Source organism: Chelon labrosus, assembly GCF_963514085.1.
Source record: "Chelon labrosus genome assembly, chromosome: 12".
NCBI lineage: Eukaryota > Metazoa > Chordata > Actinopteri > Mugiliformes > Mugilidae > Chelon > Chelon labrosus.
Genome location: NC_140345.1, coordinates 29,811,506 through 29,835,047, shown reverse-complemented (window position 1 = coordinate 29,835,047; position 23,542 = coordinate 29,811,506). Strand labels below are relative to the sequence as shown.

The window sequence follows — 23,542 nt, the reverse complement described above, 5'->3', positions numbered from 1 at the left end:
TGATGAAGATGAAATCATCATCATCATCATCATCATCATCTGGAGATGTAACGTCAGTGAAGACGTTTCACTCGTTTCTAGTTTCTTGTTAAGTGTTGTTTGTGAGGAAGCGACAGACGCAGAGCTGAAAGCGGAGGTCCTTTAATTTAAATAAACCAGTGTAAGCAGGAAGAACATGAAACATAAAGAACGCAGCACAGAAACAAAGAGGCCGGAGGTGTAACGGTACGATTCACACCAAGGCGTCAGGAAGTCACCTCACTCATCCTGTCTGACGGTAGACGGGTTTACTGTGACCCTCAGGTTGATCCCGGCGGCCCCTCGGAGGGTCTCGGCCCCCGGGTTTGTCAGGTTATTTAAAGTCACAGACGATCTGCACCAGAGTCCATTTAAAAAACTGGACATTTTAGTGACCATTTAAATGAAGCAGAGCAGACGCTGGGAGGAGTCTCACAGGATTTATGTTGTCATGGTGAATTAAAGAGGAAATAAAATAAAAAAGTAAAATGACTCCTCAGAATCTAAGTTTAGATTAAATTAAACGTGGACAGAGTTCAGGGACGTTCCTTTATGAGCAGAACCTCAGAGCTCCTGGTTTAGTTTGAGTGAAATAAATTAAAATAATTAAATTTGGTCTCTAAAGGTCTGGTTCTGGGCTGATTTGTGTTTGTACCGTTACACATCCGCCACGTCCATGTAGTGGTCAGCACCTTCTCAACAACAGATTAAAAAGAGGAAGATGTGTCAGATCTCCCGGCGGCCATCTTGTCTCTAAACCAGTCCCAGGAGGCCGGGAGCCTCCTCCGGTCTCAGACCAGAGGTTCAGGCGTCTGAGGATCTCACAGGAGAATCTGTACAGTCTTAAAGAGTCAGTGCCATCAGGAGTGAGATCCTACACACCTTCATCATCCTCCTCCTCCTCCTCCTCAGCTCAGAGTCCTTTGGCGTGGACGAGGAGGTGAGGGTCATACCTCGTGGAAGCGCTCGGCGTCGGGGCTCCTCTCAGCTCCACGCCACCTCTCCACCTTCTTGATGGCCTCGGACACGACGCACACCGAGGACGTGAGGGTCACCAGGAACAGCAGGTCTGGAGGAGGAAGTTCCTTCTGTTAGTTCAGAACCACAAACACGAGAAAACAGCGGACGACGCCATGACGGCTCCTCTGCAGTGGAGCTCCCCCTGGTGGCTGGCTGCAGTACAGCTCATAAGCCCCACCCCCTCCATGTTAGTGGTTCAAGTGATTTTAACAAACAGGAAGTGACGTTGTGGCGATTGACAGTTGCCATGACAACGTGTAACTAAGCGCCTGTCTGCGTGAAAGCTACTAAATGAGTAGTTGTGCTGTAAAGTTTAGCTAGCTAGCTACGTTAGCATTTACAAAGAGTGAATCCATGATGGAGCAGAGGTAACGGATCATCAGGAACCTGGATCCAGTTCTAGACTCAGTTTGACCAGCGGGAGGAAGAGGAGGAAGAGGAGACACGGCGGCCATCTTGGTTCTACAGTCTATGGTTTAAACCAGCTAAACCGAGCTCTTACCAAAGATGCTGAGGCTCTCCGTCTGGAAGATGTTCTGCAGAGGAGGGAAGTAGATGACGAGCAGCTGACCCATGATGGACGCCAGGACGGCGTAACAGAACGTCCTGTTGCTGCACAGACCCATCTCATGGACCATACGAGTCTGAGGACGACAGCGTCACTTTAGATTCAAAACGCAGATTTAAGACCAAAGAAGTGAAAGGCTTGAAGCCGTGGAGGGTTCTTACCTGAGAACGGGAGCTCAGAGCGTTGAACATGTCAAAGAACACGAAGCAGGTGAAGGTCATGGTCGTGTCTCGAGGGGTGATGACGTTGTCCTGCAACTGGAAACCACAAAGACCCAGAGGACAGTCCTTCACAACAAAGACAACTGAAGACGTTTCATCACATTCTACCATCGTGATCATTCTACAATCCAGAAGAAGATGGAGATTTCCTCCATGTTGTTCACACATGGACTCCCCAGGGAAACCAGTCACCAAGGCATGCTACATATCAATGCTAAGCTAACTTTATTATCTGTAGTACCACCATTAGACCACTAGGTGGAGAGAAATGAACATGTATGTAGTTGAGGCACAGGACTCAGATTCTATCAGTCAAGTCACCATGTGGTTCATAGTTGATGTAGAATCATGTGGATAGTTTTGTGATTTGTGTGTTTTCTCTGTTAGCTGAGGCTAGCTGGTTAGCTGAGGCTAGCTGGTTAGCTCCAGCTACGTGATGCTCGGTATCAATAGAAAGAGAAGCTTCTCTAGTTTCTGATGACAGCCAGTGTGGCAGAGTGGAGCAGAGAGGATTGTGGGTAATGTTATTGTTCCATTTTGACTGTCCCTCATGTTTACAGGACTCGTAATTATTGAAGTGACGAATAAACCCTGAAGTTAAGGTGAGAACTGTTCAGACTGTGGTGTAGATTGATGGCAGAGAAGATCTCAGTCCAGTTCAAACCATCTGTCTTCTCTGGATAAAATGTGGATGTCCTCTAAAGAGTGTCCCCTGTCCTTTAGATGTGACTTGTTAAGGAGTATCTGAGTTTAAAGTGTGATCATCTGTTCATCTGCTGCCACAACACAGAGAGTGTTCAACAGCAGAAAGCATTCCCCCGTTAACTTTAATGAGATTAAACGTCTTCACTTTCACAGCGACGCCACAAAGAAACCAAATTAAAAAACCTCTCTCCAGAAGACGAACAGCGTCCCACAGACGATGATGACAGCCGACACCAGGACTTTGACGATCAGACTCCGGGTCAGGATGCTGTCTCTGACGTTGCGAGGAGGCTTCCGGATCACGTCGCTGTCCACAGGCTCCACCCCCAAACTGACAGCGACACAAGCATCGACCAAAAATAATCGTCATCGACCGTTTTTCCCGTGACTAAGACGAGATGTTGATTAAACTTATCAGGAAATGTTAACGAGACGAGACTGGAACGTTATTAGAGGCGATCAGACGTTATCTAAATATCAGACCCTGTCATGTGATTGGATAAGGGAATCTGACATTTGAAGGAGCATCACTCTGATATCTCTAAGTTAACTATAAGTTAAAGGAGTCTCATCTAAGAACTTTACTAGTTGATGTTTGATGACCTCTGACTGAGATCGATTCAGTAAAAAGACGACGGAGACTAAACCAGAGACGGCCGTCAACATTAACACATGAAAGTTTTCTTTTAACTGGAATGTGTAAAGCGTAAACTACATTCCCCATGATGCCGCTGTACCTCTGAGCCGGAGGGCCGTCCATGATGATGTTGATCCACAGGATCTGCATGGCGTTCAGCGGGTTGGGGAAGTTCATCAGCGTTGCCAAGGAGATGAGCGTCAGTGCCGCGATGCTCCTGGTGACCAGCAGGGGGAGACAGAGCGCCGTCACGTTAAAAACAAACCGTAAACGTTGACGATGCCGTTGTCGTGTCGCTGACTCGTTACTCACGTGCTCAGCTGGAAGCGCACAAAGTTTTTGATGTTGTTGTAAATTCCTTTTCCTTCCTCGATGGCTGACCTGGAAGCAGAGCAGACCTGAAATGATTCACTGCTCGTCCACGACCGCAAACCGAATATTTTAGGACAGGAACGAAGCGAAAAGCTGAAAAAATGCTAACATGCTAACATGCTAAGCTAAAGGAAGCAGCAGCTGTGTAAACTGTATTCAGTGATTTAAAATCGATCGTCAGATTCCCAGCGTTGGACTCACATGATGGTCTGGAAGTCGTCGTCCACCAGGATCATGTCGGCCGCCTCCTTGCAGACATCGGTGCCCGTCTGGCCCATCGCCACGCCGATGTCAGCGGCCCTCAGCGCCACGGCGTCGTTCACCCCGTCGCCTGTCATGGCGACCACAGCGCCGATGTTCTGTAGGGACTGCAGAGGAAGAGGAACTTTAACCATTAATGCATTCACTGCTAAACGTTAACTGTTGGACATTTTATTTCTCCTGGACATCATCACATTCTACCATTGTGATCATTATACAATCCAGAAGAAGATGGAGATTTCCTCCATGTTGTTCACACATGGAACTCCCCAGGGAAACCAGTCACCAAGGCATGCTACATATCAATGCTAAGCTAACTTTAACTACTAGATGGCTGTATTGTGTTTATTATCTGTAGTACCACCATTAGACCACTAGATGGAGACAAAGGAACATGTATGAAACTGAAGAACATTGCTCAGATTCTATCAGTCCAGTCACCATGTGGTTCATAGTTGATGTAGGATCATGTGGATAGACTCTAAAGGACAGAAGATAATAAAACCAGTACTTCTAGATCTCTTTCAGATTATAATCCAGGTTCAACGTCTACATTAGCTCACCTTGACGATCTTCAGCTTATGTCTGGGACTGGCTCGATAAAACACTGAAATCTGGGGAGAGAGAGAATGAGTTCAGAGTTAAACCTTCATCCTCTGGGACAGATGTCATCAGAAGCAATGACTGAGATGATGTATTTATTCATGTCTCACTCTGGGGACCATGTGTGAAAGCTGCTGCAGGTCGAGCTGATCCACCTCCTCTCCAGACAAGCACTGACATCCTTTAGAGTAAATACCCAGACGACTGGCTGCAAAGACAAAACTACACATTAACAACTCCAGATCACCTGGATCCTCCATTTAAACTAATTCAGATGACGTGTATGACTACTGTCACGGATGCTGTGGTCTTTGAGGAAATCCAGAGCGTCATTCGATGAACTGAACAGACTCATTAACGTACAGGAGGCTGAGTTAGTAAGAACCTGACCTATGGACACGGCCGTCTCCTGGGAGTCTCCAGTGATCATCTTGACGGCGACCCCAGAGCTGATGAGCGTGCCGACGGCCTCTTTGACCCCCGCCCTGGGAGGGTCGATGATGCCCACTAGACCCAGGAAGGTCAGACTCCCCGTCTGAGAACCCGACGCGAACGCCAGCACTGAAGGAAAGAAGACATGACAGTCCCTTTATGGCAGTGTTTACCTACCTCTGGGTATTTCTATGGATTGTATAATGATCACAATGGTAGAATGTGATGATGTCCAGGAGAAATAAAATGTCCAAAGGTTGAATTGTGTGTACGTTGCCTCCTGTAGTGGAATCAGGAGGATTTTGTAGCCAGATTCACTTTCAAGAGGTAAGAACCCAACGTGGAACACTTTGGGTTCTTTGGTTCTCCACATGTCCACATGGAGAGTGGGCCTGGTTCTATTGTTACTAGAACCTTTGTGGTATTTCTGTGTTATAGTACCTCTGAGTCCAGCTGAGCCCATGTAGCTGATCTGCTGCTGGAAGAGCTCCCTCTGCTGGTGGTTGAGGGGAAGGCTGCTCCCTCTGCTGTTGTAGGAGCTGCAGAAGCGAATCACCTGCTCATACGCTCCCTTCATGAAGTAAACTCCAGCTTTGTCCTGAACAAGACGAGGAACAGACTCCATTAATTATGTTCTATGTGACTGTAAATGTTGTGCCATCTGAACTGGTTCTTTCTGCTTTTACTCAGACAGAATCAAAACCAAACATTTCAGCTTAGAAAACCGTTTTATGTTTTATGTATGTAACCTCTGTTGGATAATTACATCCTTCAGTAACCCACCGATCAAATAAACCAAAACGATGTGATCAAAGGTTCACAATAAAATACGTTAGAAAACTCTTTAAATCTGCATTTTAGCAGAAAATGAAGCAGCTGAAACATCCTTTCAGATTATAAGTGATCGGTTGAAGTCAGGTTCACATTTCCAGCCGTGTGGTGTAGATTTCATTTTGTCTGACAGGTAAAAATCTTAGAGCTCCTGTTTGACCTGAGCTGCCTTCATTAAACTCTCTCTGTATCTGTGAAGAGACAAAGTCAGACTCAAACAGTCTCCTGCTCCTCCTCAGGTCCAGTTAATATTCAGGTGGTTTTAGAGGCTGATTTAGGAACTGAATCCATATTTAAACCTGATTTAGACACTTATTTTTAACAGAGTTTTGTGTTTTCTGCTGAAATATAGTAAAGACATACAGTAAAGCCTTGTGTAATTTAAATGCTCTGATGTATAGATCCACTCCTACGTGTTTTACTGAGCGTACAGACCTGTTGTGTGCGATGAACACAGCGAACAGCCATCCACTTCTGCTCCGAGGTGAAGGGATGCTCCTCCAGACGGACGTACTCCTGCTGCAGGCTCTCCAGACCCATCTGGAAAACACCAACACATCTGGATCAGACCCACCCAGGTCTGGATCAGGCCCACCCAGGTGTGGATCAGGCCCACCCAGGTGTGGATCAGGCCCACCCAGGTGTGGATCAGACCCAGGTCCGGATCCGACCCACCCAGGTCTGGATCCGACCCAGGTCCGGATCCGACCCACCCAGGTCTGGATCCGACCCAGGTCCGGATCCGACCCACCCAGGTCCGGATCCGGCCCACCCAGGTCCGGATCAGACCCACATCTGGATCAGACCCACCCAGGTCTGATCCAGATGTGGGTCTGATCCGGACCTGGGTGGGCCGGATCCGGACCTGGGTGGGTCGGATCCGGCCCACCCAGGTCCGGATCCGACCCACCCAGGTCTGGATCAGGCCCACCCAGGTCCGGATCAGGCCCACCCAGGTCTGGATCAGGCCCACCCAGGTGTGGATCAGACCCAGGTCCGGATCCGACCCACCCAGGTCTGGATCCGACCCAGGTCCGGATCCGACCCACCCAGGTCCGGATCAGACCCACATCTGGATCAGACCCACCCAGGTCCGGATCAGGCCCACCCAGGTCCGGATCAGGCCCACCCAGGTCCGGATCAGGCCCACCCAGGTCTGGATCAGGCCCACCCAGGTCTGGATCCGACCCAGGTCCGGATCCGACCCACCCAGGTCCGGATCCGGCCCACCCAGGTCCGGATCAGACCCACATCTGGATCCGACCCACCCAGGTCCGGATCAGACCCAGGTCCGGATCCGACCCACCCAGGTCTGGATCCGACCCACCCAGGTCTGGATCAGACCCAGGTCCGGATCCGACCCACCCAGGTCTGGATCAGGCCCACATAGGTCTGGATCCGACCCACCCGGGTCTGGATCAGACCCAGGTCTGGATCCGACCCACCCAGGTCTGGATCAGGCCCACATAGGTCTGGATCCGACCCACCCAGGTCTGGATCAGACCCAGGTCTGGATCCGACCCACCCGGGTCTGGATCCGACCCACCCAGGTCTGGATCAGGCCCACATAGGTCTGGATCCGACCCACCCGGGTCTGGATCAGAGTAACGTTCTTACCTTCATGGCGAGGGCGATCAGCGCGCCCTCTGTGGGTCGTCCCAGCAGGTTGTGATTCCTGATGACAGAGTCGTTGCACACACACCCAACCTGACAGAACACAAACACACACTCGTCAGTTAAAGTCTGGGCTACATCAGCGGGTGAAGCTCTGGGCGTCATCAGAAACCAGAGAAGCGACTCTCATTGATACCAAGCATCACATATCTGGAGCGTGAAAAACATGGAGGAAATCTGAATCTTCTTCTGGATTGTATAATGATGATGACGTCCAGGCTGAATAAAATGTGTGTACGTTTCCTCCTGTAGTGGAACCAGCAGACTTAACATTTCCTCACCTCCACGATTTTGCTGACTGAAGGACAGGAGAAGCCGTGGACGCTCTCTCCGTCCAGTAAAACTTCTCCGGCTCCGTTGTAGCCGACGCCCGTCACCTGCAAGACAACAACGAGGGATTGATCTCCGACTCCAACGTGGGCCGCTCAGTTTGACGCAACGCAATAACAGAACAACACCAACACACGGAGAACAAGGCTCTTCAGAGCTTCATGGTAAGAGGCTAAAGAAAACGTCACGTCAATAAATGTCCTCTCAAAGACGAACCAACCAACCAACCTCAGCGTGGAGCCCGTCTGACGTGAACAGCTGAGTGACCGTCATCTCGTTCTTGGTCAGAGTTCCCGTCTTGTCTGAACAGATAACGTTGCAGCAGCCTGACGGAGACAACGAGAGGAAAGTTACGACGTCAACAGACAAAATGTCCTAAATATCCAGACTGGATTATATTAAGAGTCCAAGGTGAGTCCACATCTTTGTCTGTACCCAGAGTTTCTACGATGGGAAGCTTCTTGACGATGGCTCTTTTCTTCACCATTCGCATCACGCCGAGCGCCAGCGTCACCGTCACCACGATGGGTAAACCCTCTGGGATGGCAGCTACCGCCAAACTGAAGGAGACGAATCAACAGTGAGCCTTCACCTCGTCTTATCAGAATAATATTCCATCATCTGGTTTGGTGTGTTGGTATAAATGATTCCCATCTCACACTGGTGGTTGTCTGACTCCTGTAGTGGGAATCAGTAGAACTGTGTAGCCAGATTCTATTTGAAGAGGTAAAATCCTAATTTGGCAAAGTTAGTTAGCAGCAAAGAGCTAAGCTACAGATGCTAAGCTGGCCTAGAACCAGAGGTATCCCTGTACGGGGAGATAACAGCTGGAAAACCCAGGCAGGCAGACGATGTTTGAGGAGGTGGTAGTAGAGAGAAACATCCATTAGATGCTAATGAGGATGTAACTCAGATATTTAGAGCTTTAAGCTAAGCTACACACCACAGAGGTATTCATAAAGTTATTTAAATGTGTTAGCTGTGTGCACTACAGCTATACGGAGGCAGTGTTGTTATTTTTATGGACTGTATAATGTGCACAACGGTAGAATGTGATGAGGCTAAATAAAATGTCTAAAGGTTGAAGGTTTGGTGAGTTGTCTTTAAATGCTTCCCGTCTCACACCGGTGGTTACTCCACTCATAATGAGAGGTAAATAAACTGTTGAACTGTTCCTAATAATCTGTCAGCTGTGATCTCCTGACTGAAGCGACCTGTGCACAGACGGCTTCATCTACCTGACACCGATGGTGAACATGTCCAGGATCCTCTTCCCCTGCAGCCAGCCCACCAGCATGATGACCCCTGGAAGGAGACGTTAGAGACGAGACTGAGAAACAAAGACGACGTTGAGACGCTGAAACCTGAAGAGTTGACAAACTGACCTATGATGCAGAAGGAATAAAGCGAGAGCTGCTTCCCCAGAAGGTCCATGCTCTTCTGTAAAGGAGTTTTAGGAGCCTGGATAAAACAAACAGGAAACAGAGGTCAAGGTTTGATTGGTCAGAATAAATCAGGAGTTATCTGTAGTACCACCACTCGCCCACTAGAGGGAGACAAAGAGCCATGAATTTAGGCACAGGGCTCAGATTCTATCAGTCCAGTCACCATGTGGTTCATAGCTGATGTAGAATCATGTGATAGACTCTAAAGGACAGAAGATAATAAAACTAGATCATTAATGGATCTGATGAAATATTGAGACAGAAGAAGAAACTCTGACATTTAAAGTCTGTTCTTCTCTGTTAGCTGAGGCTAGCTGGTTGGGTTCATCAAGTGGAACGGGCCCAGGTTTGAATAATTCAGTGGTTGATTGACTGCTCAGAAGGTGGGATGTGTTTGACGTGTTTCTTACCTCTTCAGCCTGCATCATCTTGAAAACTTCTCCAAACTCAGAGTTCTCTCCGGTTCCTATGACGATGCCCTGAGGAACAGTTCAAAAGCTGGTTAGCATGACGAGCTAACTGTCCAGGTCACATGTTAGACTGGCTTTCTTTCGTCTGTGCTGCTTTTCTTCTTCAACATTGTTTCATTATCTTTACATAACAATAAAATACTTATCTGACTTGTTGACAGTATATTGTTTATTTCTGTTATTATTATTCTGACTTCACGTCGTCAACAAACATAATGAAACGCTGCTGTACCTTAGCTTTGCCACAACGCACTAGCGTCCCCATGAAGGCGATGTTGCTGCGGGAGGCAATGTCTCCGTTGGTGCTTGGTGGTTGGTGGGAGGTGGACTTGGAGCAGGGGGTGGTCTCCCCCGTCAGACTGGACTCGTCCACGCACAGGTCGGTCGCCTGAGACGGTGGAGGACACTGAGCTGTCAATCAGCGCTATTTTCTTCTTCTACTGTTCTATTTCCAGTAGATTTGACGCTCAGGGAGAAAAACTTTGTCAACAGAGTTCTACTGTGATCAGTGTTGGGAAGTAAACGACTGTAGAGACGTGACACCTCACTGATATGTAATATTGGCTCATTTTACTGAACAAACAAATACACAAGTATAATATTTCTACTTTCAGGACTTCTGTTGATGTTTTCAGTCATTTTCATGAAGAAATGTATAAAAGTCTAAAGGACGTAAAAACCTTAAAGCAGCTCTTTATATCTGATTATATCTGAATCTTCAGTCTCTTTCAAGGAACTAGAAACTAAAGTCAACAGATTTAGGGATGAGCCTCATCCAGACACAGACTTGATTCAGTGTTTGTACCTCGAAGAGACGGAGGTCTGCCGGGACCCTCTCCCCCACTGTCAGACAGACGGTGTCTCCAGGAACCAGCTCTCTGGCCAGCAGGTGCTGCAGGTTCCCGTCCCGGATGCTGAGAGCAGAGCAAAGACTTTATTTGTCTTCATGTTTGATCTGAAACGGTTCCAGAGTCTACTTCCTCTTAATGTTGGCAGAGCGATGCCAAGCGTTCTCAGGTTACAGTATTTGTTGTTGGGGTGAGTTCAGGCCTCGGCTATCAGTATTACAACTTCATTAAAATATTTCCTCCATGTTTTTAAAGACATTTTACTATTTTTTTTCCACTGGGGGATTTACATTTGTAATTTAATCATAACTTCTAATAATGTCAGTTAGGAAATTAAATATTTTTCTTCCCTTTCAATTTATTTTATTATTTTTCTTTTTAATTAAGTTTTGAAGTTCTAGTCAGAGTCCTGTTAACAAGGCTGAAACCACAGAAGAAGAAGAAACAGATGAAACTCCTACCAGTGACATTCTGGAGGAACCAGCTTCCCAAGCTCCTCTAGAGACTTCTCTGAGCGGTACTCCTGCACACACACACACACACACACACACACACACACATCAGAAACACACACCACAACAACACACACCAGTGCTGCTGACTGACAGGTGTGTTGATGAGCTCAGGATAAAGAGGTGAAGACGGGACGTACCTGAACAAAGGCAACTGTCACGACTATGATGATGGCCTGGAAAACAGAAAACAGAGAGACACTGAAATACAACAGGGATTTATTCTGGTGCAGCTGCTACAATATTCTACTGAACACAACTGAGATCAGATCTCAAGTGCTGGCTGGGGACGCATGTGGAGACACATTTAGATTAAGACCAGGTGGATGGACAGGTGAGACCAGGTGAGACCAGCTTCTCTTTAAATAACTAACAACAGATAAACCAGCTCCTTGTCTTTCACATCGTTTCCTGTCCAGCTCATGACCAGGTAATTATTCAGAGCTGCCACAAAAAGAAAAACAACTTTCCTTTAATCTCAGGCTGCAGACGCTGCAGACGCTGCAGACGCTGCTGTAATCTACTTCTATTATTAACTTTCCAAGGTCGTAGTGTGAACCGGGACGTACCACTGTGATGCTGATGGCGTCGTCAAACTGGTGCATGAGGATGCTGATGACCGCCGACGCCAGCAGCAGCAGGATGAGAGGATCTTTGAACTGCACAGAGACATGAACTGGGTTAGCAGCAGCTAGAGGAACAATCAATGTCAGTGACCTACATCCTGACAACAGGGAATATGATGGAGGACATGGAGGACATGGAGGACATGGAGGACATGGAGGACATGACACTAGGTTTAAGAGGACAATGTCTCTTCATTAAATGATTCAGAACGTAAACAGAGAACAGACACATGGAACAGAAACATTAGACTAAAGTGAGCCAATATTACATATCAGAGCCTTGTTTCCAGTATCTGCTGTGACCATGTCTTCGTCTTCGTCTTCGTCTTCTCCTGCTTATCCAGGTCCAGGTCACGGGGGCAGGGAAGCCCAGACAGCCCTCCCCCCAGCCAGCTCCTCCAGAGGAACCCCCAGATGCTCCCAGGCCAGACGAGAGATATAATCCCTCCATCGTGTCCTGGGTCGGCCCCGAGGTCTCCTTCCAGTGGGACATGAAACACCTCCCCCGGGAGGCGTCCAGGAGGCGTCCGGGAGGCGTCCAGGAGGCGTCCTTAGCAGATGCCCTAGCCACCTCAACTGGCTCCTCTCGACGTGGAGGAGCAGTGGTTCTACTCTGAGCTCCTTACCCTATCTCTAAGGCTGAGCCCGGCCACCCTGAGAAGGAAACTCATTTCAGCATCTTGTATTCGTGATCTTGTTCTTTCGGTCATTACCCAAAGTTCATGACCACAGGTGAGGGTTGGGACGTAGATCGACCGGTAAATTGAGAGCTCCGCCTTTCGGCTTAGCTCTCTCTTCACCACGACCGACCGGTTAAGCATCAGCATCACTGCAGATGCCGCTCTGATCCACCTGTCCATCTCCCGCTCCCTCCTTCTCTCACTCATGAACCTAAGATACTTGAACTCCTCCACTTGAGGCAGGACCTCCTCCCCGACCCGGAGTGGGCAGTCCACACTTTTCCGACTGAGGACCATGGCCTCAGACTTGGAGGTGCTGATCTTCATCCCAGCCGCTTCACACTCGGCTGTGAACCGCCCCAGCAAGAGCTGGAGGTCGTTGTTCGATGAAGCTAAGAGGACCACGTCATCCGCAAAAAGCAGGAACGAGATCCTCCGATCACCGAACCCGACACCCTCCCCCACCCGGCTGCGCCTAGAAATTCTGTCCATAAAGGTTATGAACAGAACCGGTGACAAAGGGCAGCGCTGGCGGAGTCCAACCCTCACTGGGAACAGGTCTGACCGGCTACACGGACCAGACTCACACTCCTTTGGTTCAGGGACTGAATGGCCCTCAGTAAGGGGTCTCCACCCCCCACAGGATGCCTCTGGGGACACGGTCATAAGTCTTCTCCAGATCCACAAAACACATGTGGACTGGTTGGGCAAACTCCCATGTCCCCTCCAGCACCCTAGTGAGGGTAAAGAGCTGGTCCATGGTTCCACGTCCAGGACAAGAACCACATTGTTCCTCCTCAATCTGAGGTTCAACCATCGACCGGACCCTCTCTTCCAGCACCCTGGCATTTGTCCGTTGCCGTCATACACGTCCACAAACATCCCTGAGTGATTTAAACTAAACCAGGACCTGAACCAAACCTGAGCCTCATCACACTGATGGAGACACTAATGAACACATGGACTCTGATTGGCTCCTCTCTGATGTGTAATATTGGCTCATTTAGTCTCATGTCTCTCGTTGTTGTCTTTCAGGACGTAGTAAATAATAACAACATTAGCGTCCTTCGTCCGTAGAGTCTCAGCTCTCTGACTCAAACAGGCCAACACTTCCAGCTCTCTCTCTCTATTTTCAGCTCTCGCATCTAAATGACCTGGTTTCCACGGCGACGACACACAGAGAATTTTAACTCTTCACTGCTGGGTCCAGTAAACTCCTCAGTAGAACCAGAACCCTGACTCTGGAGGACAAACCTGTCTCCTCACGTCTCCTGTGTCTGGACTCAGAGTCCAGATCTGAACCAGTCTCAGGTCCTCTCTTTGAGGACGTGTCCATGTTTGTCCTCCGTCCTGTTATCTGCTGACTATGTATCCATGACAACTGTTTCTTCTGTTGTTGTTTCAGACTCGTTTCTCCTCAGAGCTCCTCCTCCTCCTCCTAGAATCACCTCCTTTAACTTCATCAGGTCCTCCTTCCTCCTCCTCTGTGTCCTCCTTCCTCCTCCTTCCTCCTCCTCCTCTGTGTCCTCCTTCCTCCTCCTTTGTGTCCTCCTTCCTCCTCCTCTGTGTCCTCCTTCCTCCTCCTTCCTCCTCCTCCTCTGTGTCCTCCTTCCTCCTCCTTTGTGTCCTCCTTCCTCCTCCTCCTCCTCTGTGTCCTCCTTCCTCCTCCTTTGTGTCCTCCTTCCTCCTCCTTCCTCCTCCTCTGTGTCCTCCTTCCTCGTCCTCCTTCCTCCTCCTCCTCTGTGTCCTCCTTCTGTTTTCTATATTTAACCTCTTGGTTCTGTAGCTGCTCACACAGGACTCCTCTTCCTCTCCCCTTTGTCTCCTCTTCTAATCCTGTCTTACCTCTCATCAACTCCTCTTGTCTCTTCACTTTTTGCCTCTCTCTCCTCTCCTCTCCCTCTTCTTCCTCCCTCTCTCTCCCCCTTTCTTCCTCTCTCCATGTGTCCTGCTCCAACGTTCTCTCTCCTCCTTCTTCTTCATCTTCAGTCAGTTTCCTGATTTTTGAATCTTTTTTAAAAAGTCATAATCTCGTGTGTCCCTCCTCCTCCTCCTCCTCCTCCTCCTCCTCCTCCTCCTCCTCCTCTTCCTCCTGTTTTCAGTGACCTAATTCTAAATGTTGTTGTCTTCAGTCACTACAGGAGGAATCAGGAACCTGCCAATAAAACTAAACTGAACATATTTATCCTTCAGGTTGCCATGGCGACCCTTCCTCTTCCTCACTGAATCAATAAATCAGTGAAGATTTAAACGTTTCAGCGTTAATATTCAGACTAAAGAAGGACGGTAGCTTCATAAGCTTGAACCAGGTAAAGGTGATCACCTGTGAGATGTACTTCCTCCACAGCGGCTCCTCTTCACTGATGTCGAACTCATTCCAGCCATGGTAGGTCCTCCTCCGGCTCACCTCCTCCTGACTCAAACCCAGCTGCAGGTCGGCCTGCAGGAAACATTTAACATTTAATGTTAATCGTCTCACTACACTCTAACAAACACAACAGTTATGTTAGTGGGCGGAGCTTGGGACAAACTAAAACAATACACGTCAACCCTAACACCAGCATGTTTCTGTCATTTTAGGTCGTTAATGTTGATGAATGTTCAAGTTTTTAGTTTTAGTTATTTATTTGACGCTATAGAAACAGGATGTGACATAATGGTGACTACCAGTTGCCATGCCAACCGCTCCATAAAGCGGCCCAGTGGGACCGTGAGAGTTGTAAAAAGATAAATGAATAAATCCAGCGTATAATCCAACATTTCCTTGTATTGAGTCTGGAGGAAGTGTGGGCGGGGCATCAATATCACAAGTCAGTTTGGCCAATGAGAGGAAGAGGAGACGAGTCGTCCATATTTATATACAGTCTACGCTTCAAACACGTCTACCGTCGCTGGCGGCCATCTATATCCTCGTCCAATCAGAAGCCGTGTTACTGGGAGGTGAAGTGTGAGCTGTGATTGGACAGCTCACCTGAGGTCTTGAACTCAAATCACCTGAAAACTTAAAACTCAGTTTGACTTTTACTTCATGAAAATCAGATTCTGTCTTTTAATCTTTTAACCTCTGATGATGATCAGATACTCGACTGAGTTTTCATCAGCTGCTTTAACCTTTAACCTTTAACCTGATCATGTTTCCTTCACAGGTTTCTAATCATTCATAAAGTCAAACTCACCGCTCTTTAAGACGTGAACACATAAAGTCAGATTGGTGACGTCGGGGTAACCTTACCTGCAGGATACACACTATTTCATTGACGGGGAGTTCACTGGCTTTTCTGGAGACTAGTACCGGGACCATGGTCTCATCTTCACTGGAATGTTGTCTTTGGGAAAGCTGTGAAGAAAATAAACCACATGAAGGTTGAGCTGAGACGGGACAAGATCGTCTGGACGTTCAGCTCAACCATCACAGTCAAACAAGTGTCAATCAGACAAGACACAGGTAAATAAGAGGTGGAGCTACGTACACGTTACACGTTACAGAAACACAACAGCAGAAGAAGAACGACACCTGACACTGCTCCCGCTGTCGCTAAGCAGACGCTAATGGGTTGGCTAATGGAGATACTAACGATGATGCTAATGGAGGCATGTGAGCACAGGTTGTTTCTGCACATACAGACTCAGAACCAGATTTATATGAATGTTCCACTCTGAGAGGGTGTTAGCAACCTTTAGCAGTGGTTAGCATCACAGCATTAAGGTTCTGGGTTCTAGTTAAAATTACGTCTTTCCCAACTGTAACGCTAATGGAGATGATAATGGTGATGCTACCAGTAATGCTAGTGGTGATGCTAATGGCTAGCATGGCACTGCTGCATTCAAAAAAAACTTTCCACTGAATGAATGTTAACTCCAGTTGAACAGTGTCATCTGGTAAGAGTCGCAGTTAGTTTGTATTTTCAGTGTGTTTCTTAGCAGCGGCAGCGGCAGCGGCAGCGGCGGCAGCAGCAGCGGCAGCTCCGGGATGACGGTCTGAATCCAGCAGAGCTTCATGTTCAGGGTTCCTGCTGAGCAGCGTGAGAATAAACTGGAATGAATTTCTCATCTACTTCCAATGTTGTCTCAGTGTGAGGGTGAGAAACCCGTCATCCAGCAGCTTCATGTGATGAGTAAACACCGGATCAGGATGAAACCTCAAACCTCCAGAGTTCACATGAGACCAGAGCACAGCGTCTCAAGAATCACATAAAATAACATGAACCTTAAAGGCGAAGACGCAGCAAACTGACTTCAGAGATCTAACGGCACAGAAGGACGACGAAGATGAAACCTCAAAGAAGAAGGAGAAACAAAAATGTAGGATGAGGCGACACAGCCAGGATCTTTTATCCTTTATGTCAGCGAGTAGAGAAGAAATGAAGTTAACCTCATATTCTGCCATGAAGAGCTGCTGTTAGCTAGGAAGCTATGAAGAGCTGCTGTTAGCTAGGAAGCTATGAAGAGCTGCCGTTAGCTAGGAAGCTAGGAAGAGCTGCCGTTAGCTAGGAAGCTAGGAAGAGCTGCTGTTAGCTAGGAAGCTATGAAGAGCTGCCGTTAGCTAGGAAGCTAGGAAGAGCTGCCGTTAGCTATGAAGAGCTGCCGTTAGCTATGAAGCTATGAAGAGCTGCTGTTAGCTAGGAAGCTATGAAGAGCTGCCGTTAGCTAGGAAGCTATGAAGAGCTGCCGTTAGCTATGAAGAGCTGCCGTTAGCTATGAAGCTATGAAGAGCTGCTGTTAGCTAGGAAGCTATGAAGAGCTGCCGTTAGCTATGAAGCTATGAAGCTATGAAGAGCTGCTGTTAGCTAGGAAGCTATGAAGAGCTGCCGTTAGCTATGAAGCTATGAAGAGCTGCTGTTAGCTAGGAAGCTAGGAAGAGCTGCCGTTAGCTAGGAAGCTAGGAAGAGCTGCTGTTAGCTAGGAAGCTATGAAGAGCTGCCGTTAGCTAGGAAGCTATGAAGAGCTGCTGTTAGCTAGGCTAGGGTGATGCTAATGGCTAGCATTGCAGAGCTGCTCTCTAGCAGTTTGTTTCGGTGCATACAGATCTATAAAAACATGTCTGGAACAGGTTCTTCGTTCATAGATACGTCTCAATGTTTGTCACGATTATGTCTGAATAAAGTTTCTCAACTTTGACCGTTTGTTATTTATTCATTTAGTCAAAGACTGATTGACTCCTCAGGTTTGTTGCAGCTCTACAGCAACCCAAATAAATCCAGACCTTTCAGGAGCAAACGCTCTTCTTCCTCCATTGAGCTTTCTCTGGCCACGTTAGCATCTGCTAGGGATTAGCCAGCATTAGCTTAGACACAGGTGAACGTCCACTTTGTGTATAACCGTCTCTAAACTGATGGAAACCAAGCAGAATAAAAGGCAGCATTACTTCCTGTTCCTCTGAGAGAACGTCCTCGTCCTCAGACGGTGTCTTTGTGGACGAGGCTCAAAGAAGCAGCTCGACTGAGACCAGAAGCTGAGAGGATTGTTTCTGATTAGCAGCGACTGGAGATTAGCTCAGTGTCCTACGGCGCCCCCTGCAGGACGGGAGGACGAGGAACAGGTCTGAATTAAATCAGCATCTTCTTCTGGTTTTAATGCTTAATGCATTAATAACGATTAATGCTTTGGTTAACCACTAAATAATAAATATTATATATTTGAACGTTTTATGACGGCGCTCAGAGATGACATCATCCAGGTCAGAGGTCAGTAGGTCAGTCTACAGACCCCAGATGATGATAACAGGTAACTCTGGACTCAACAGGTAACAGCACTAGAGCATCAGAACTAAATATTAGTGAAAAGAACAAGTTTCACAGCAGATAATGTGATTTAGAGGCTGCGTCTCGGTGCCCCACCCACTCCCACTATATGGATATACACTGATATAATTATCTGACGAACGACTACAAATGACACCAAAGTTATACGTGTGAGTAAACGATCGTATTTGATCAGAAATAAGGTCCAGGTTGTAAACAACGTGATTCCCCTTTAACATGCGTCTCCACCTGGTCTTAATCTAAATGTGTCTCACCTGGTCTCACCTGGTCTCACCTGTCCATCCACCTGGTCTTAATCTAAATGTGTCTCCACATGCGTCCCCAGCCAGCACTTGAGATCTGATCTCAGTGTGTGTGTCTGTAAATCAGCAGCGCCATCATGTGGTCAGTAGAATATTGTAGCAGCTGCTGTCTCTAATGGATCTCTACCTACCGCTGGATCAGAACCATCAACAGCTGCTGGTTGACTTGGAGACATGATCCAGATGTTGGAACAAGATGGAAAGACTCTCACATGTTAAGATCTGATTGATTCTAGAGACAAAGACTCAGATTAGACCTGAACCCTGGAAGCTTCATCCTCAGAGGAACCAGGTCTCTGATGAGGAGCAAACATCTGATGATGAAGGACACAAAGACACCGGGAGATACTGAGGAAATAACTTGTGAGATCTGAAGTCTGAGTCTTAGTTGAGTTTGTTTACGTCTCAAAGATCAGCTGGAGAAGAATGTTGGACTTTTAGTTAAGTGAGTAAAGTACATACCCAAACAGCTGCCTCTTAGACTGATAGTTACGTCTCTAGTGTCGCGTCCTCTTTGCTGAGTCTGTTCTCTCGGTTTAAACCACATCACGACTAAACGCTGACTCGCCTGTGAGGAACAGGATGAGTCTAAAGACTGGAGGAACCAGGAGAACGTGAACAGTGAGTCTTAAAACCTGAGACGTCTCCGGAGCCGTCAGACGACATAGCAGCGAGAAGCATGAGGCGAAACACGACTCATACGCTCAACGCTTCTTATCAGACACGGGACCGAAGCCTGAGGCCGTTCAGTCCAGCTGACAACGTGTAGCTTCTAAAACACCAACGAAGAAGAAGAAGAAGAATCTGTTGATGGAATTAATAAACACTGTTTTGTTCCTAGCAGAGGTTTGTTGATGCTCTTAGAGACGCCATCACTGCTTAATGACTGGCTTCCTGCCAACGAAGCTGTTAGCGACATGCTAAGCTAGCGGCCGGATTCAATTCCCTCCTTAAATGTCGGACAGCGAACGGTTCGATTCTCAGCAGTTGAGACGAGATATCAGCTCCGAGAAGAAACAGCCGACACCAGAGTCAGGACTGGACCCATCCGTCCAATCAGACGTCATCTAGAGCTAAAGACTCTGGATGATGTCACGCTGTTGTTTAAGAGACTTTCTGAGATATTTGGAGGAAAATGATTGTGAGGATTTAATGAATCCATGTCACGTGTTCATCGTTTCCAGATAATAAATAACTTCTCACTGGTTGAATAATTCACTCAGAGTCGGTTTGACTGGTCGAACGGCTTCAGGTTCATCTAGACGCAGTATTTGTCTTTGTCTCAGACAGTTGCGATAATTATTATTAATATATTGACATAAAGCAGATCCTTTCAGCTCCAGTAGCAGCAGCAGGTAAACGTCCAGAGCAAACACGCCACGCTGGCGCTGGATTAAAGCTGATGATTCATATCCTGGACGCCGTCTTACTCTGCAGGATAAGCTGCTTATTGATGCCTTTGTGTCGCCGGGAACAAAACACCTGTTAGTTTATTAGCTTAGCAACACCACTCAGCTGCTAGCGCTGTCGGGAGCATGCTCACTATCATCAGCCAATCACAGCTTAGGAAACTCAGCTGACACCAGGAATCAGTGTTGGAAGCAACAAACGTCTCAGTGAGAATAAGAACAACATATAATAAGTGTTTAGAAAATAAGACGTTAAATCAAAGCTCTCCATCTTTGTCTGATGATCCAGATGATCTGACTCATGATCATGGAGACATGAACACTTTCCTCGACTTATCGTCAGCTCTGCAAACACAGCACGAGACAATCGTCCCGTCCCTGAACAACCTCCGCGGGACCGAGACATCGTCCAACTCAGGACAATAAGACCAAGAACCAGAAACTACCTCAGGAGACAGAATCATTTAAACAAATCTGTTCTTGGTCTGAAACTAAAAACCCTGGATCAGTGGAGACGGAGCCACGTCTGGAGGCGGCCAGATCATCTCCTGATCAATACGCTGACCCACATGAGTCAGGACCAGACCAGGACCTGATAACAACAGAGACCGATTAATGACATGAACCAGAACCACGGCCCAGCAGAGCCAACACTTCTTCTTCTGCTGTTTTAATGGTGGTTTGCTAGAGTCAAAGCTGCCACAATGAAGAAGAAGAAGAAGAAGAAGACGATGAACTATCATCAGGTGACTCAACAGGTCTTCTGTGTTGAAGAACTTCCTGGTTGTAGCAGGAAGTGGTCGTAGAGCTTCCTCTGGTTATGAATCTTTATCTTTACGTTTTATTCTGTAAACTGATGTCGTAGTTAAATCCAGACCTGGTTCTGTGAGCGGCCGCAGAATGAGACGAGCTTTAGAATCATTTATTTACTTTAGATGAGTCAGGACGGGAACATGTTTGTTCTTCATCAGGCTCCTCAGAGTCTTCACCTGACCTGAACCAGGAAGTAGAGTCCACCGCTGGATCCTGACCTGAACCAGGAAGTAGAGTCCACCGCTGGATCCTGACCTGAACCAGGAAGTAGAGTCCACCGCTGGATGCTGACCTGAACCAGGAAGTAGAGTCCACCGCTGGATCCTGACCTGAACCAGGAAGTAGAGTCCACCGCTGGATCCTGACCTGAACCAGGAAGTAGAGTCCACCGCTGGATGCTCTCACACATTCAGTGTCCCTCTGATAACTCTGTATTAATATATATATATATATATATATATATATATATATATATATATATATATATAACTATATATAAATATATATAACTCTATATAACCAGCAGAGTAAAGACTTGTGTGTGGACATGAGTCAGACTGGTCTCAGCTGAAGTTTAAAATAAAGTTTCTTCAGGTTCTGCTGAGATTAAATCATGTTTTAAATGAGAATGAGGTCAAATAAAGTGATTTTATCTTTTCTTATTTTTCCTGTATGATTCTTTTAAACAGTAAAAGCTCAAACTTAGCGACTCTGTGGTAATTTATGACCTCTGTGATGTCGGCATCACGTTAATGATGTTAGCCTGTTAGCTTGTAGCTAGCGGCTAGCTAACACCATCGATGAATCACTGATTCGTTTCATCCCTTCATCTGCATGTCGCCGTCTAACACTCGTCTGTGGCCGCGTTAACAAGCACCGATAGCCGCCGGTGTGCGGAGCCGAGTACCGGCAGCGTGCCCCGGCAGCGTGCCCCGGTGCCAGCGGCAGGCTAGCCGCCGACCACAGCTCCGCTCCGGGAGACAAACTCAACCAAACAAGCGTCCGAGCGGACAACTGCCGCCACCGGCCGCCTCCCTCCACAGGTCCCGGTGTTTAAACCGTGTTTGTTTCGGGGGCAGCGACGTTCGTTATGTCCAGAAATCAGTCGCCACTTCCGGAGGCGAAGAGAAAAGTGTGAAACTTACCAGCGGCTCCCGTTTCTTCAGCATCTTCCGTGAAATCCCACAGCGGAGCGTCTTCCTCCGACAGACCAGAGTCCACCATGTCAGCTCCACGGGAGGCAGCCACGGCAACACTTCCGGGCACGCCTTCAAAATAAAGCGACGAGCCTGCACGCCGGAAATAGACCTTCTCGGTTTATTTTTATTAGGTAGTGGTGAAACAAAGTGAAATAAATGTTGTGCTGTGACAGCTACAATAACTATAGTGCCCTGCAACATTAGTGTGAGTCGTAGAAAAAAAAATATAAATAAATAAAACCAGTTAAAATAAGATAATGAGTCTGTATTTATTCCACTGTGGAGAGAATACAGTTTAAAAACAGTGGCACACAGGAGATTAAATGTACAAGTAAGAAAGCATGAAATAAGTCAAGTCATAGAAAAAATAAATACAGCAGAAATTATATCATTGATAATGAGAAGTATAAAAAGAGAAACAAATAGAACAAATAACAAACGAATAATGCTGTTGTCCATTATTATTATTATTATTAATATTATTATTTTGTTATTATTATTAATATTATTATTCATTCATTCATTCGTCTTCTGTAACCGCTCGTCCTGTGAAGGGGTGCCGGGGCAGGAGACTATTCTGAGAACTGTTCAAAACACGAAGACTAAAACTACAAAAGAGCAAATTTGGGATTTTAAATGTTATAATGTCTGAATGAATCACTTTTTACTGTTGATTTAAAATAAAATCAAAAAATAATAACTGATTAAACACAATAATATAAACTTCTGAAAAAGGAAAAATAAACAGGAACATTGTCACCTTTTAATGGCATGTTTTGTTGCCGACAGTATTTTACTTTGAACATAGTATCACATCACTTCCGGGTATATTTCCGACACTTTACCACACAGAGCTGACGGATGTCGGTGCTGGAAAGTTCCTTTGGCTCCAGACAAAGATCGTATGTGAGAAAGATGCTCTCACCTTGAAAAAGCATATGACATGTTGTGGAAGGAAGGGCTTTTAATTAAGTTAAATAAGATGGGCATAGGTGGCAGGATGTTCAACTGGATTCAAGACTTTCTGAATAACAGAACTATAGAGGTAAGAGTAGGGATGGAGTTTTCAAGTGTATATCCAATAGAGAATGGTACTCCACAAGGAAGTGTATGTAGCCCAATGCTTTTTAATATAATGATTAATGACATTTTTAATGGAATAGATCAGAGGATGGGTAGAGCATTATATGCTGATGATGGGGCATTGTGGGTAAGAGGTAGGAATACTGACAATTTGAAGGTTAAAATGCAATCAGCAATTGTTAAGGTCGAAAAGTGGTCACATGAGTGGGGCTTTCATCTATCTATTGAGAAAACACAATTTATATGTTTTTCCAAAAAAAGAACAAACCCTACTCTTGATCTCAAACTATATGGGCAGCAAATTAAGCAAGTTGATAGTATAAGATATTTGGGGGTATGGTTTGACGTTAAGCTGAATTTTAAAACACACATTCAGAAAATGATTGATAAGTGCAAAAAAGGTATAAATATACTGAAGTGTTTAGCAGGGTTTAGCTGGGGAGCATCAGGCCTGTCCCTAAAAAGGATTTATACTGCACTGGTTCGCTCTGTTTTTGACTATGGAAGCATAGTTTATAGTTCAACAGTTAAAACATCAATACAAGAACTAGATAGAGTACAGGCCAAGGCACTTCGCATATGTTGTGGTGCGTTTAGGACAACACCAGTTCCATCATTACAAGTGGAAGTAGGAGAAATGCCGTTAGACCTCAGACGATTAAAACTATCTATGTCTTACTGGGTTAATCTCCAGGGTCATGAAGAAACACACCCCACAAAG

At 46.6% G+C, this 23,542-nt stretch overlaps 1 protein-coding gene across 1 annotated transcript; it reads right to left on the bottom strand.

The window, feature by feature from the left end:
* Positions 1 to 125: 125 nt before the first annotated feature.
* Positions 126 to 21,797, bottom strand: atp2c1 (ATPase secretory pathway Ca2+ transporting 1). The gene is made up of 27 exons (XM_084557196.1): positions 21,685 to 21,797; positions 15,486 to 15,590; positions 14,577 to 14,693; positions 11,517 to 11,606; positions 11,088 to 11,123; positions 10,897 to 10,958; positions 10,393 to 10,501; positions 9,820 to 9,975; positions 9,528 to 9,596; positions 9,058 to 9,133; positions 8,911 to 8,977; positions 8,108 to 8,232; positions 7,901 to 7,998; positions 7,624 to 7,719; positions 7,286 to 7,375; positions 6,104 to 6,208; positions 5,279 to 5,435; positions 4,796 to 4,966; positions 4,516 to 4,613; positions 4,366 to 4,416; positions 3,743 to 3,909; positions 3,482 to 3,550; positions 3,270 to 3,386; positions 2,716 to 2,863; positions 1,768 to 1,863; positions 1,541 to 1,682; positions 126 to 1,087 (listed from the first exon to the last, which is right to left on the bottom strand). The coding sequence occupies exons 1-27, from the start codon at positions 21,706 to 21,708 to the stop codon at positions 966 to 968; spliced, it is 2,763 nt and encodes a 920-aa protein (XP_084413322.1). The 5' UTR covers positions 21,709 to 21,797; the 3' UTR covers positions 126 to 965.
* Between the last annotated feature and the right edge of the window lie 1,745 nt (positions 21,798 to 23,542).